Source organism: Gracilinanus agilis, chromosome 3, assembly GCF_016433145.1.
Source record: "Gracilinanus agilis isolate LMUSP501 chromosome 3, AgileGrace, whole genome shotgun sequence".
Taxonomy (NCBI): domain Eukaryota; kingdom Metazoa; phylum Chordata; class Mammalia; order Didelphimorphia; family Didelphidae; genus Gracilinanus; species Gracilinanus agilis.
Genome location: NC_058132.1, coordinates 343,461,298 through 343,475,834, shown reverse-complemented (window position 1 = coordinate 343,475,834; position 14,537 = coordinate 343,461,298). Strand labels below are relative to the sequence as shown.

General features: G+C 36.9%; 1 protein-coding gene across 1 annotated transcript in view; it reads right to left on the bottom strand.

Moving 5' to 3' along the window:
- The window catches only part of LOC123241547 (solute carrier family 15 member 2-like), a 91,917-nt gene that overhangs the window by 53,451 nt on the left and 23,929 nt on the right, over positions 1–14,537 (bottom strand). The window contains exons 3-5 of the mRNA XM_044669167.1: positions 10,430–10,571; positions 8,822–8,914; positions 6,455–6,554 (exon numbers count right to left, since the gene is read on the bottom strand). Of these exons, the coding sequence (XP_044525102.1) occupies positions 6,455–6,554; positions 8,822–8,914; positions 10,430–10,571 (335 nt within the window). The remainder of the gene's footprint in view (positions 1–6,454; positions 6,555–8,821; positions 8,915–10,429; positions 10,572–14,537) is intronic.

Here is a 14,537-nt window from a genome sequence, read left to right as displayed (position 1 = left end):
TTTGGAACCAGCAAGGGAGATGTGGAATGATCCCTCTTCCCTCACAGCCACTCCTAATTACTGGGAGACAATTGGGGTTCCCTGAGTGGAAATGGGGAACCCCTGGAAGGTCATGCGAAGGCCGAGGGGTTGAAGGGATGTTGTCCCCTCAAGAAGAAATGAGTGAAACCCCAATAGGATGTCAGTGCCTTTCGAGGTACACAGAAACTTCCCTCTTACTCACAGCAGGGGAGTCAGGCTTAAAATGGAGATCAGCCTGACTTCCTTCACTATCCCTTCCAGTAGCCTCCCTCCTGGAGGCTCCCCCCTGAAACACACAGGTCTGTTCTAGGAAATCTTGGGTGTTTATTACAGGAACAATAAGGCAAAGGGAAAGGAAATAGGAGTTCAACAGGAAAGAGTATCCCTAATCCCAAAAGTCCTTCACTGTGCCAGGTAGCCACCAAATCTAAGACCCTAAGGTCAGACAGGGTGTTCCCTGAACACAGCTTCACTTTCCCAAGTCCACTGATTAAATCCTAAAGCTATTGTGGTAAATCTAAAAGGGTACTATTAAGCAAAGCCCAAGGCAACTGGGGTTCAGGGAAGGGCTTCCCCAAGGAAGTCCAGAAATCCCCAAACTCTGTTGGCACTGTTGCTGGTCTAAGTGAATTGCGGGAAACAAGCTGGCTCAGGAGAAAAGCAGATCTTCTTTTGCATATCAGGGAAAAGCCCACCAAAGCTCACTTCTGAGGGTCACAGAATCAGTTTCAACCACCTAACACTCTGGCTTTCTCCCAAAAGCTGTCCCTCAGGCTTCTCTTCCTCAGAAGTCTCTGCTCTCTTCCAACTGTCACTGGGTTCCTCTTCCTCAACATTCTAACTGACAAATTTCAAAATGTGAGAGCTTGCTTGTCATTCTTACATAAGCAAGAGATAGTTTCATATATATATATATATATATATATATTTGTCATATGATGCCTTCTCTTGTGGGGAGGGGAAGAAAGGAGGAAGATACCTGAGAGTTTTAATATAACAAATAAATAAATAAATTTTAAAAATTAAGAAAAACATTAGAATTGGACAAGTGGAAGCTAATGACTTCATGAGATATCAAGAAACAAGAGTGGGAAAAACTAGAAGAAAATGTGAAATATCTCATCAGAAAAACAATTGGCCTGGAAAACAGATTGAGAAGAGGTCATTTAAAAATTATTGGACTACCTTCATGTTATGATCAAAGAAAGAACCTACACATAATATTTCAAGACATTACCAAGGAAAACTGAAAAGGTTGGGCAGGAATGATAGGTTATCAGGAGGATGTCAGGTCTCAGTGAGTGCAAAAGGATGGGAGGAGTAAGAAAGGAAAAGTCTTAAGATAAAAGCAAGCAATGGAACCAGTATTCTATAAAGCACATAGAAAGGACAAGTAAACTTTGAGTGGGACTGTCAAACTGGAAGAAAAGTACCATGAAGCATGTAGTGTGAGGTGGAGAACAAGATTTGTATAATGACAAGTGGGAGTTCAGGATTAATCATGATGGGGATTATATACAGTAAGGGGGAATATGTTAATTTCTGAAAAGTCAGTTCAAGCAAATTTTCATCTCTTTCTAACTATGTGGAGATTCTAGGAAAAGACTCACCAATCATCAAAAGGATTCATGGTTGGTTTTTCCCAGGGCTCAGAGAGCAGTGTGTACTCAATAAGTAAACTAGAAGTGGGAAGACAACAGTTGTGGCATTGTAGCAGTGTGCTTGTAGGGCTAATGAAAATGACTGATTTAAGCAAATACCTTGTTTTCCTGGAATGAGCATGAAATTGTAGCAACAAAAATAGATAGAGCCTTTAGGAGCAGGTATAGGAAGCCTTTTCCAGGGGCAAATTGTCACACCATCATAATGCTGGAAGAGGGTTTTGTTGACATCCAAAAATCTTTTGCCAGCTGGATACCTGACAGAAATTAGGACTCACATGCCAACATTATTGGTGGCTTTGTTGAACACATGATTCTTTCTGGAGTGCAAGATACCAATAGTTCAAGAGGACCAGATCCAGATTTCATTTGAATCATGAGGTAGGAATGATAATTCAGTTGAAGGATGGGTCTCCTATGGATGTTGTTGATTATCTCTATTACATTGAAATCTTTTGGACTTAGACTCTGTAATAGACTTATTCCTATTCCAGGAGCACATTACCATCCAAAGGTCTGTTTATTACTTTTCCAGGATAACTCATCTCCCACTGACATTTGTCAGCTTTTCTTCAAATGATCTAATATTTACCAAGAGAAATAATATATAAATTCCTCATGTTGATCAATTAAACCAGTAATCACAACATAAGCTTGTAGCCCTGGGAAGCTGTTCTATTTCTTCCATTTCGGCAGAGATTACAGTTAGTTAATATATGACAGCATTGTTGCTATGTAATCCCTATAACTGGACTCATAATTTTGTCATCAAAGAGTGAGCAAGGACAATGGAGCAAAGAGAAAGGCAGGAAGGATCTTCCAGCCAGAGTGGCCATGCAGCCACCATGGTCTGAATTTGGAGATGTCTCACCCTTCATGGGTACCATTGTGCTTTACCGCTAAACAATTCATTCAGGAAGAAAAATCAGCAGTGTTTGTTTTGTGGACATCCTCTTCCGTACATATATGGTTTGTCTACAGAGGCAAGTTGCCCAAAGGTCCTGGCATTTAGAATATGAATGGGAAGCATGGTGATTAATTTAGTGCCCTGAATGCTGTGTACTTAAGCCAACATTTCTTAGGCCAGACCCTTTTCCTCAGAGCCGATACCAAGGCAAAAGTCAGAGACACTATTATATATGGGAGTGCAAGTGAAGAGATGAGAAAAGAAGTGTCAACATTGGTATTTGTAGGGAAAATGAGGTCCCATAGCCAGATGAGTTCACAAAGAATTGGACATAACTGAAAAATGACTGAACATCAAATTTGCAGGAAAAATGCCCAAAACAAATATATTTAAAAGATCATATATTTGGAGTTGAACCATGTCTTTGAGCTAAGTTTTAAATAAAAGGGAAAAAAAGGAAAAATCCTGGGCTTCATTTGGAAGATTTCTGAAAACAAGCTAACAAATAAAAAAGCCTGATATTACTCTTAAGATAAGCTACAGAACACTTTGTTGCAATTCCTGTCAACTCTTTTCTATAATAAAATAGTAGACCTTGGAAAAGTATCTAGTATGTTATTAAATAATTAAGATGATAGAATATCTTCCATATGAACACTTCTACTCTTTGAAATATTCAGTTGGAAGCCATAGGTGTTTTTTAAAATTATTTTTTTTTGGTAATGAGCAAATACCTAACTTCTCCTCCTTCCTCCCCATTGAGAAAGAAAAACAAAACCCTTATTACTAACATATAGTCAAATAAAGAAAAGCTTCTCATTGGCCATGTATTTGAAAGTTGTTGGAAAGAAATTTGAGGAGATATTACCTAAGTCTTAAAAATTATCAGTGACAAGCATAGTCTGAACCACAAACTTGTTCATTAAACAGGTTTAAGGAGAGTTATAATAAATAATTTTATATTGTTTAAGATTATTTATATAATATATTTTTAGATGTGTGTTTAATATATATTTAAATAATATATAATTTTAAAAATATAAATCTGTTTATCATTTGGTTTAATAAATTTAAAAGTTTCAATGATATGGTTGGCATTTTATATTGTATTGTCATTATTGATCATATGAGAACAAGCCATTTACATATGCTTTCATATATCTTAACAACTATGACTTTATATCCCCTTTCTAGATGTAAAACAAATTATAATCATTAAGTCAGTGGGGGTCTACTCTACTAGTCTCCTCTTTTTTTTTTTAACAACATAATACACGATGGAAAATGAGATCCCAAAGTTAGCAACATGCTTGAGGTCAGAAGAATGTCAGTAGGAAAAAAAAGTATTTAGGTGTGCTTAGGTGTTGAAGAACACCACTAGTGTTTGGACAATCTTGGATGAAGCTGGGAGAGTGTGGGATGAAACAGTCAGGTAAGGTTCAGAGGAACTCAGGTGCAGGGGCTTGGTGATTCTTAGCATTTCTGGATTTTTTCATGTGGCCCTCAATGTCTGACCTCTCGGGAAAGGCAGTCAGAAGTTCATATAATATCTGTGTTCCTTTGGCTTTCTGTGAGGAAGGAAGTTCTTTAATTAGGGACTGCGCTATTCTGGAATCTGGGATTGATTTTCAAACTCCTGATGTTAGGTAGCACCCATACTTACACATGTTAATAATTAGGGAATCCCTCAGCAAGACATTCTTGCTAAGAGGATGGGGATGAGAATGGGAGGCAAAAAGACAATCTAAAAATTTCCATTACCAGACATTACCAGAAAGACTGGCACCCCAGTATAGTAGGTAAACTGCCAGTCAGAGGACAAAGCTAAGAAAATTCACTAAACCCTCCTAAACAAAAAAATTAGGAAGCCAAAATATATGTAATTTAAAAAAAAAAACAGAAAAATTAATACTTTGAACTCAAGCTGCGTTCCAGAAGCTCAGGACTTTTTATTCTGAAAGCATGCCTACTCCTTCCATACTGACACTGTGGCTTCACATTCCCCATTCCCAGCTCCAGCTCATCATAAATATAACAGGTATATCAGAAATCAGATGGGTCTTTCTTCAATACCCCAAGATCAATGGATTCAATCGACTATTGTCCTACTCAACCCCCACTCTCCTTGACTATTGATTCCTCTAGTTTTCTGTAAGAAGGCATGCTGTTTTCTCTAAATGACTTTCTAAAATTATTTCAACTTTTTCTAGTCAGAATTTTCTATTGTTAGAATGACTAAATACTATGACATTTTGGTGAGAGGGGGAGGGTGGAATGAGGAGGAATGCCTTTATCCTGGTAACTGTTTTCTTTTGGAACTCACGTCTATTTTTTTTTTATTACTCTCCACCCCCCCTTTTATTTCCTCAACTACTTTAGACTAACCTTGGTTCTCCTATCTATACATTCTAATTAAAGAAAACATAAATAATGCAAAGACCTTTTGGGATTGGGAAAGCTGGTTATCTGGTATAAAGGGTTATTTTCTTAAACTCCTTCAGCTCAGTAGCTCTGATCACTTTTCACAGACTTCTTCTGAAAGGAAGCCATTGTTGGGTAATCCCGGAGTTTTGTGAACTGGTTTCCAAATTTAGGGCTGAATCAGCGAGGGAGAACGATGAAAAAGCTGGGGTCTACTATTGAAACACTGTGAACTGCCTTCAGCAATTTATAAGAGGTTCTTTGGGACTGAAAGGGGAGAAAGCTACAAAGTTTTTTGTTTGCATTTTTGTTTTAACTGTTCAAGACATGGCAAGACAAATTAAAGAGATATTTATAGACCCTTCAAAGACAAGCGGGTCTATTGCATGGGATATTACACAATGGAGAGATGCCAAGGGGACAAGAAAGCTAATTAGCAGCAGACTGGTCAAGCATACTTTTTAAACAATGAAAATTAAGCTAAAATTCAAAAAATCACTAGCATACAGTAGTAATGTGTGTTTGTATATTTGAGATACCTTAAGCAAAATTATTCTTAAAAGTAGGAAAATTAGAAATAAATATCCTCAAGACTCTGAGGTCAAAATCAGAGAAGCAAATGATCATGGTCTCCTTTGGACCCACTGTCAGAGCCAGAATACTGAGCTGAATGGACAATTGGTTCATTATAATTCTGGTTCTTTGTTCTGTTGGACATAAGAATTTTTTGCATGCCAGGGTGATACTACTAACCTAATGAGAAAAAATATAAGGATCCTTAGAAGTCTCCAAAGAGAGAACAGAATAAATCTTAGGTGGTTTACCTGCCTGAAGATTAAATGCTTGAAATGATGATCTTTTTAAGGTTTCCTCTGGCTCTATTATTCTGTTGTCAGAATTAATTTTTTCCTTCCTTGTTATCTAAATGATTTAAATCTAAAATGTATTTGCTCTTTCATAACCTGCTTTATACATCAATCAAGATGGAAAATAATAGATTTAATATATTGTATATTATAATATTTTAAATTTTTATTTATTGTTTTAAAGTATTTTTCCATGGCTACATGATTCATCCCCCCCCTCCCGAATCTGATAAGCAATTTCACTGGGTTATACAAGTATTATCACTTATATATTATAACAAATTAATAAAATAATAGTAAATAAAATCATTGTATGTTGTGATGCATACATTCATGTCGTGGGAAAATAACTTTAAATCACTACCTTCCAGTGTGGGGTATCAAAGGTGTTAATTTGTGTTCCAGGTAAAGCTCTATGACTGATTAATCCTCTCAAGACTTCAGGACAGTGTCATATATAAATGTTGCATTTTATACAGTGATAACTTGCTACAGAAACCTATTGCTGAGTCATAGAACTATCACAGTTAAATTTAATTTCCAAAAGTGATTCTAATAAAAAGACTCATGGCTCTTACATGCTCTTCTTCAAACTGGTTTCCAATAAAGGCCACAGCACAAGGCTTAATGATTCCTGACCCTAAGGCAATCAGAGAGTATCCTGACATAAAGAGGAACCTGCCAAGGAAAGATGAAGACTGTATCAGTGATGATGTTTTCATTGCTTCAGTATGCTTAGTATCAGTGTATTGGCTCCTTTTTCCCCATTCCCCATCCATGGCAGCCAAATCCTTTTGGGGATCAAAGGAATAATGCCAGAGAGAGATCTCTTTTCAGGAAAAATAGGGACAGACACTTGTTCATGAAGAACAGAGTGAAGGGCTCATCAATGTAGGATTCTCTATTTCCATTGAAATGAAACATGACTCTCTTGGTCTTACTCATCATTCCTCTGTCCCTCAAGTTCCCTAATGAACCAGAGTAAAGTGGCAGGTATTCAAATCCAGTATTTTTTCCCATCTTCAATCTTCCATTTCTAATCTTTACGTCCCTTTAATCAAGAAATGGCATATACTGTCTAATGGAATAATTTAGCCCAAGCTGAAGTGAGGAGAAAGAATGAGCTCAGCAGAAGAAACATGTAAGTTAAAAGATGAGTTTTTCATGACAACCCCTCAAATATTTGAAAGTAAGTTGTTCCCTTTCCTAAGTCTTCTCTTTACTGGCTAAGCATCATCAGCTTTTTGATTATTTTTCTTTGGATATCATTTCAAGTTCCCTCATCATCTGAGTTGCTCTTTTGCAAATACATTCTAGTATGTCATTGTCTCTCCCAAAATATGATGCCCAAAACTGAACACAATACTCTTAATCTGGTTTGTCTAGTACAGAGTACTCAGTGACTGTGACTTCCCTTAGTCTGGATACTTCTATTACTGTAGTCTGAGACTGAAATAACCTTCTTGGTGACCACATCACACTGGTTTTCATGGGCTTATAGTATCTTTCATACAAATGGTTGTCTAACTATAGCCCCCCCTTTTGTACTCCCTTTTCTTTGTGCAGTAGAGTTTTTGAGCCCAAGCACAGAACTTGATCTAAATCCTTATTGCATTGCATTTCATTTTATTATATTTGGTCTATTGTCCCAACCTGGATATTTATGAATCTTGATTGTGTCATCTAATGTATTATTTTTCCTTCTCCTCTTTCCTTCTCAGCTCAGTGTCATCAGCAAATGTAGATAAGCAGGATATTTATATCTTCATTGATAAAAATGTTAAACAGAACAGAGCTGAGTATAGAACCCTGCACCAAACCAGATTAACATCAGAGCATTGATCAGTACTCTTGTTATCCATTCCTTCCATCAGTTCTGATCCCACCTAACTGTACTATCATCCAGTTCACATCTCTCCTTCTCCTCCACAATCCTCCTCCACAAGGATATCATGAGAGATTATATCAAGAATCTCACTGAAATCCAGGCATGCTAGGTCTATGGCATTTCCTGATCTATCAGACTGGTTATATTGTTAAAAAAAAAAAAAAAAAAGAATTGTAGTTAGTTTGGCACAGCTTGTCCTTGGTGAGTCATGCTGTGTGATAGTGGTTAGTTTTCCTTTTCTAAGTGCTCACAAATCTGAAGATGGTAGTCAAGTTAACCCAGTCTCTAATTTGTGGAATCTTCCATCTTCAACTTTTTGAAAATGAGCACATTAGGGAGATATCATCCTTCGTTCCATCTTGAAGTTTCCCCCTTGACCTCCACCATTTCTAAAATCTCCTTCAGCACTTCCTTTTCTGACAGGCAGGTGCTACCTTCAAGTTCTTGCTTGAGGCATCTATTTGTATACCTGTTTTCTACCCACACACAAAGGAAATGATACTTGTAGGTTTCCTAGGGTTAGGGATGAAAGTCTTACAACCTTTTAAAAGGCCTTCAAAAATCCTTATAATCCCCTCCCCATTTCCCCACTCCCATTTCCTTCCCTCACTTTCCGATTCCCAGCTCAAGACAAAAATGTGCTCATATAAGTGAGGCAAATGTAGAAGAAAATAAATGGCTCAGTTGGCCATCTTTCTTGACCCCTAGCAAAGACAGGCGAGTCCAGAATTAAGAGTTAATATGGAAAGAAGAAGGAGAAGGTAAGAGGAGAATGGGGACAGAAAAAGGGAATGGGTAAAGGGAGAGAAGTTTTGCTTATGCCTACAGTGCTAAAGGCTCACTGAGGGTAAAGTAGAAAATTTAAGTGAGAAATTGCTCATTCACTCAGCTGCAGAGCTGAACTAAATGAGCCAAAAAAATTCCTGAAAGAGCCAGATATCAATAAGCCTAATTCAAGAACAATGTTCTTGAGATACTATGAGAAGGGCTAACTGTAGAGTGATGTGGACATATGCTTAGGTGCCAATATCCACCCCAAGTCCCAGGTAGTACTCACAGATGAATCATCTGTCCTCCCTTTATGGGCACTGTACTGAGTATTAGGATCATGTGGCCCATCATACACAAAATGTGGCCCGTCACAATTGTGCTGTTGAAGGGGGGGAAAAAGGCAATGCTCAGTTACACTGGAAGCAATTATCAGCAGACAGCATAATATTAATTAACCAAATACCTAGGTGGCCTTAAACAAACAAAGAGTATAAAGAGTCACAGGAATAACAGCTGCCATTTTTGTAGCATTTTAAGGTTCACAAAGTGCTTTATTTACAATTTTCTAATCGGACCCTCACAATAATCCTTTGAGGTTGTTGCTACAGTTGGGGAAACTAAGGCTCTGGGAAACTGACTTGATGACTCCAAAAGCAGTGCTCTTGGCACTATACCACACATACTAACTGCTAAGAAAGGTCCAGAAACAGAAATTACTGAAATAGAATTTGAGGCAATTTGTGTATGTATGGGAGTATGACCCTATCATATCAATCCATCAGAATTCTGTAATCAGTAATGTTTGGGATGTGTGATGTGTGGTAACTTCATCACAAACCCAAATCACAATCATCTATAACTTAGTAGATAAGTCTCTGAGTGTCACCTCAGGGTAGGAGAGGTTGAGTAACTTGTCCATGGTCACATCAAAGCATCAGCGTCAGAGGTGCAATTTGAACTCAGGACTTGGGAACATGTAAAACAAAAATCCTTCAGGATAATGTATACATTCAAACTAACCAGAAATTCATAGGAATTTTGTACTAAAGCAATCCAATTAACATATTTGCATATTAAGAATGTCATGAGAAATCATCTCTCAATTTACCAACCAATAATTCCAAAAACTTGCTCCTGATTTCTGCTTTTGACTTGAGTGACACAGTAAAAGATTTGGTGAGATGTCTAAAATCCATGACTCTAATGAAGTATTAGCACTCTATGAACTGCATATCTCTAGTCTCTTTAGGTGTACTTATAAAGCATTCAGATGCCCTCTTAGAGTCCAAGATGGTTGCTCATGGGAATCCTAGGATCCTGGTCAGGACAGCTAGGCACTGGTCTGCAGCCTTGACAAAACTCCCCACTATAAAAACAATATCACTGCAGTGGATTTACTGAATATTGAAGCAGTGTCTCTAAATTCCATTGAAATGAATTAGGAGCAGTAAAATAACAGTAGCTGAGGAAAGCAAAAAGAATCTGACACCCAAAATCTCCTGGCCTCTGCCCACTTCTGGCTGATTTCTGGGCAGGAGATGCTTTAACAATTTTAACATCTGCTCTCTGATTTCCTCCTGAGTGACTACGGACAGTAGAGACCAACTTTGGAGGCAGCCTTCACCTTTCTTGGTACCCTGGAGGGATCTGAATATTTTCAGAGATTAGGGAAAGGTTCTGAACCTGAGACCCCCCAAATAAAGAGAGCAGTATCGCATCCAAGAAGTCCAAAAAGTTTTATCAATCCCACAAAGAATCTCCTTGGACTTTTATCTTGGTGTAGCCTCAATCCATTTCATCTACTATTTTATTTCAAAGTCCATAGTCAAATATTATCTAACTTCCTAGGTCACATTTTCTGGGCTTTTGGAAATGGAAAGCATTTCCTCCTTACTTGTAAGTTCCCAAACCAGAGTCGGCAATGATGGCTCCTGTGGTGCTGATGAAAAAGTTTAAGCCGTTAAAGAGATGGTATGTGGCAGTAGACGTGTTTTCACTCCATTGGAGGAAATAGACCATGTACATGGTGATCACAGCTAAAGGAAAAAGAAAAAAAAAAAGACAAAGCTTCTCAATTTGTCCTTTGACACTGTCCCCACACCTACCAACCCCACTGAGTGGCCAATACTTCTTTATCATCCATTTCCCAAGCAAGAAGTCTTAAGGAGATTGTCAATTTATTACGTTCTTTCACTCTGCTCATCCAAATGTGCCCCAACCCTATTGACTTTTAAAAATTCATAATATCAGGGGCAGCTGGGTAGCTCAGTGGATTGAGAGCCAGGCCTAGAGACGGGAGGTCCTAGGTTCAAATCTGGCCTCAGACACTTCCCAGCTGTGTGACCCTGAGCAAGTCACTTGACCCCCATTGCCTACCCCTTACCACTCTTCCACCTATAAGTCAATACACAGAAGTTAAGGGTTTAAAAAAAAAACAAAAACAAAAACAAAATTCATAATATCAGCCAATCAGAAAGCATTTATTAAACTCTAAATAGCTGCCAAATATTGTGTTAGACCCCATACAAAAGTGAGGTAGTTCCTGCCCTCAAGGAGCTTACATTATACATCTTGTAAATCTACTTCCTTTAAATTGCTAAAGCCAGAGATTTAATATGGGAGTTGTCCATCTTTCATGGGCTGCTATAACATTTTAACATTGTTATTTGGCCTACTCTGCCATCATCCCTCTTTTGTTCATTGTTAATCCTACTTTTAAAGGTGTCTTCTTAGCTACTCATTTTGAACATTTCAGTCATCCTCTTAAGATCATTTGAATTCCAATTTAAAAATAGACTCAATTTGTAATTAGTGCTATCAGACATTCTAGAGATTGCATTATGACCGAAGAAGGTTTTAGCAAGATTAACATTAGAAATAGAGACATTTTCATAAAATATGATAGTCTGTCTAGAAATTCTAAATGCTCAACCAACAACTTTTTTTTAATAAATGAGCTCAATAAAGTTGCAGGACACAACATTAATCCATAAAAATAAGCTGTATTTTTGTTTACTAATATCCAAGATCAATAAAATATAATAAAGAAACCTCTTTCACTATAACAATAGAAACTAAATGAGTTAATCTGCCCATTATAATGTACCAACAATTAAATTAGTTATATATATTCAAGAGTTGTATAAGAATGACAAAACTATAATGACCAAAAATAAACAAGAACCTAAAAAAATGGAGAAAAATTCATTGTTCATGGATGGACTAGATTATAATAATAAAAATAATACTTTATAAATTAATTTTTATATTTGATGTAACATGAACCAAAATACCAATGGAGATTCTTTATAGAACCAAATTAAATGAAATTTATATTAAAAACAGAAGGGTAAAAATATCAAGGGTCACAATGAAGGAAAAAGTAAATAAGGATGGTTTTGCAATCTTAGATTTTTTTTTTAAAACATTATAAAGGGGTTACCATAAAAACTTTATTTTATTGTGGAGGCAGGGTGGGGCTTAGATCAAGTAGATCAATGGAATAGGACATATACAAGACATTCAATCAAAAGTAGACAAAATATCATTGTTTGATAAAGTTATAGCAAATGAGGAGGATTCATCATTTAGCCAATGAATTTAGAAAACTATTTGGCAATCTAGTTGAAAAGGGATTTAGACCCACATGTTATACCATATGTCTTAGTGAATTCCAGCTCGATGAGAGCTTTCAACATAAGATCCCAATTTTGGAGGGGAGATTATTTTTTTCCAATTTAACAAATAGAATTAATGAGGACAAGATAAATGTGCTTGATTACAGACAAAAAAGTAGAAGCAGAAGTATGGAGGATACGTTAATTATGATCATACAAAAGAAAGAATGAGAATGAATGGACAAATAAAGGATTTTGGTGAGGACGTAGCAGGAGGAAAATTATGTTATTTTATACATTGAAATTAAGTCATTTCAATGTAAATAGTCACAAAGCAAGGTGATTTGGTTGTACTGGAGTTCAATTTTTTCATAAAATGCTTTATTTGAAGAGATAAATAATAGATTAGTTGAGATGACCTCAGAGAGCTTTTCTAGCTCTAAAAAAAAAAAAGGTGGTGGGAGTGAAGAGGTTTGCTAGTCTATCTTTTGAATTGCCAAATTATTTCATTTTTCTCTGCTTACAGTTCTTTTGTCTGTTTAATTGTCAAAAGGCATCTCATAATCACTAACACCCTATTATCCCATTCCTTTGCCCCTTTCCTCTCTAAATCACAAAGCAAAAATAGTTCTATAGCATTACAAATCAATGGCTGAGACCAAGTTCCTTCTATTTGGCTTTCAGACAATTTTATTAATCCCTGTAAGGAGCTAATGTCATATATTAAAAGAAAGAAAAGCATTATAATACCTTCGGGGAATGGTATGAGGATTTTCTAGTACATATCAGTTTCCTTTGTACATTATAACCTGAAAGAAACCTCTTTCATTCCATAATTCCGAAGAAACTTTTTTAATGTTCCAAAAAAACTTTGAACAATCTATCCCAAAGTACTTCTTTGACAGGAGATAGCTGCCCATTGGTTGGTATCTCCAATTACTTTTAATCTACTTTTAGAAATAACCTATTGGCAATAACTACTGCCTGGCTTAAGTCCTTAGAACATTTTGTCATGACTGAAAAGGTTTTTGAACTCCCTTCAGAGAATTTAACAGTGGTTTTGGTTGTTTGTTTTGTTTTTTTCCTTCAGCCTCTCAAGTGACAAATGTGCATATTTTGAGCATCTCTGGCACACAGCAGTTTGGTTTTTCCTGCTTGGTATCCACGTATGTATCTGATTAATGTAATCCAGTTGCCACATGCCTCAGAAACCCAGGGAAATTGAAAATGATGGAATTTAACCTTAGTAAATCTGTATTGTTTTTGTTTTTTTTTTTTAAGAAATTGCTTTTCAGAGGCAGGGATAAATGGAGCAAGATCATAAGACTTATACATGTTTATGGGAAAAGTAAAGAAAGGAGTGATATGGGGGAGGGGGAGGTTAAATTGCAATTGACTGAAGGCTGTTGGTGTTTACATGTAGAATTCCTCTACCTTTCAAGTTTCAGGCTTACATTTTGAGCAAGGAGAGAAGACTTGCCCTTTCTAGCTTGCTGCCTAAGTCCCTCTGGCTAGTCCTGCTGTAGTTTTCATTATGGGAAACTTTTTTACAGTGTAAAATAACCAAAATAAGGATGAGGTAAATGGACAAAAACAATCACAGATTTACTACTGGAAAATACTTTCAAGGTATAGTATACAATGAAGGAAATTGAATCAGCCTAGGGAGTTTTCAAAGACATCAAGTGGCAGAATCTGGTTTCAAAACAAGACTTCATAATCCAAATCCAACAATGCATAGTTAGAAATTAGTTAATACATTTTATTAATCTTCCTATGTTGAAGCTCATTCTTTAGGTGAAATAAGCAAAAGAAATAAGAGTTAATTGATTTTATTGCTTTAATTCCACAAAAATTATTCTTAAAATAAAGCACAATAACCTGGAAATAACTATTTGCAACTCCTAGCCTTTCCCTTCTAAGAGCCCAACTCCTCCTTTCTCTATTGCTCTTAATAATAAGAGCTAACATTCATATAGCTCTTACTATGCGCCAGGCTCTATGCTAAGCACTTTACAATTATTATCTCATTTGATCCTCACCACAACCCTGAGGGGTAGGTGCTTCTATTATCCCCATTTTACAGCTGAAGAAACTGAGACAAACAGGGATTAAGTGACCTGCTCAGGATCACACAGATAGTAATTGTCTGAGATCAGATTTGGACTTGGGTTTTACTGACTCCAGGTCCAACAGTCATAGTGCCAATAGCTACCTTTCTCATTCAGGTTAACAGATCAGGGGATGGATAGGAAGGATGAGAGGAGAGACAAGAGAGTCAGAGACACAGAGAGAGGGACAGAGATAGAGAGAGAAGGAATGGGGGGGGAGAAAGAGACACAGTAGGGAGAGACAGAGACAGGCTGGGGGGAGAGAAGAGACAGA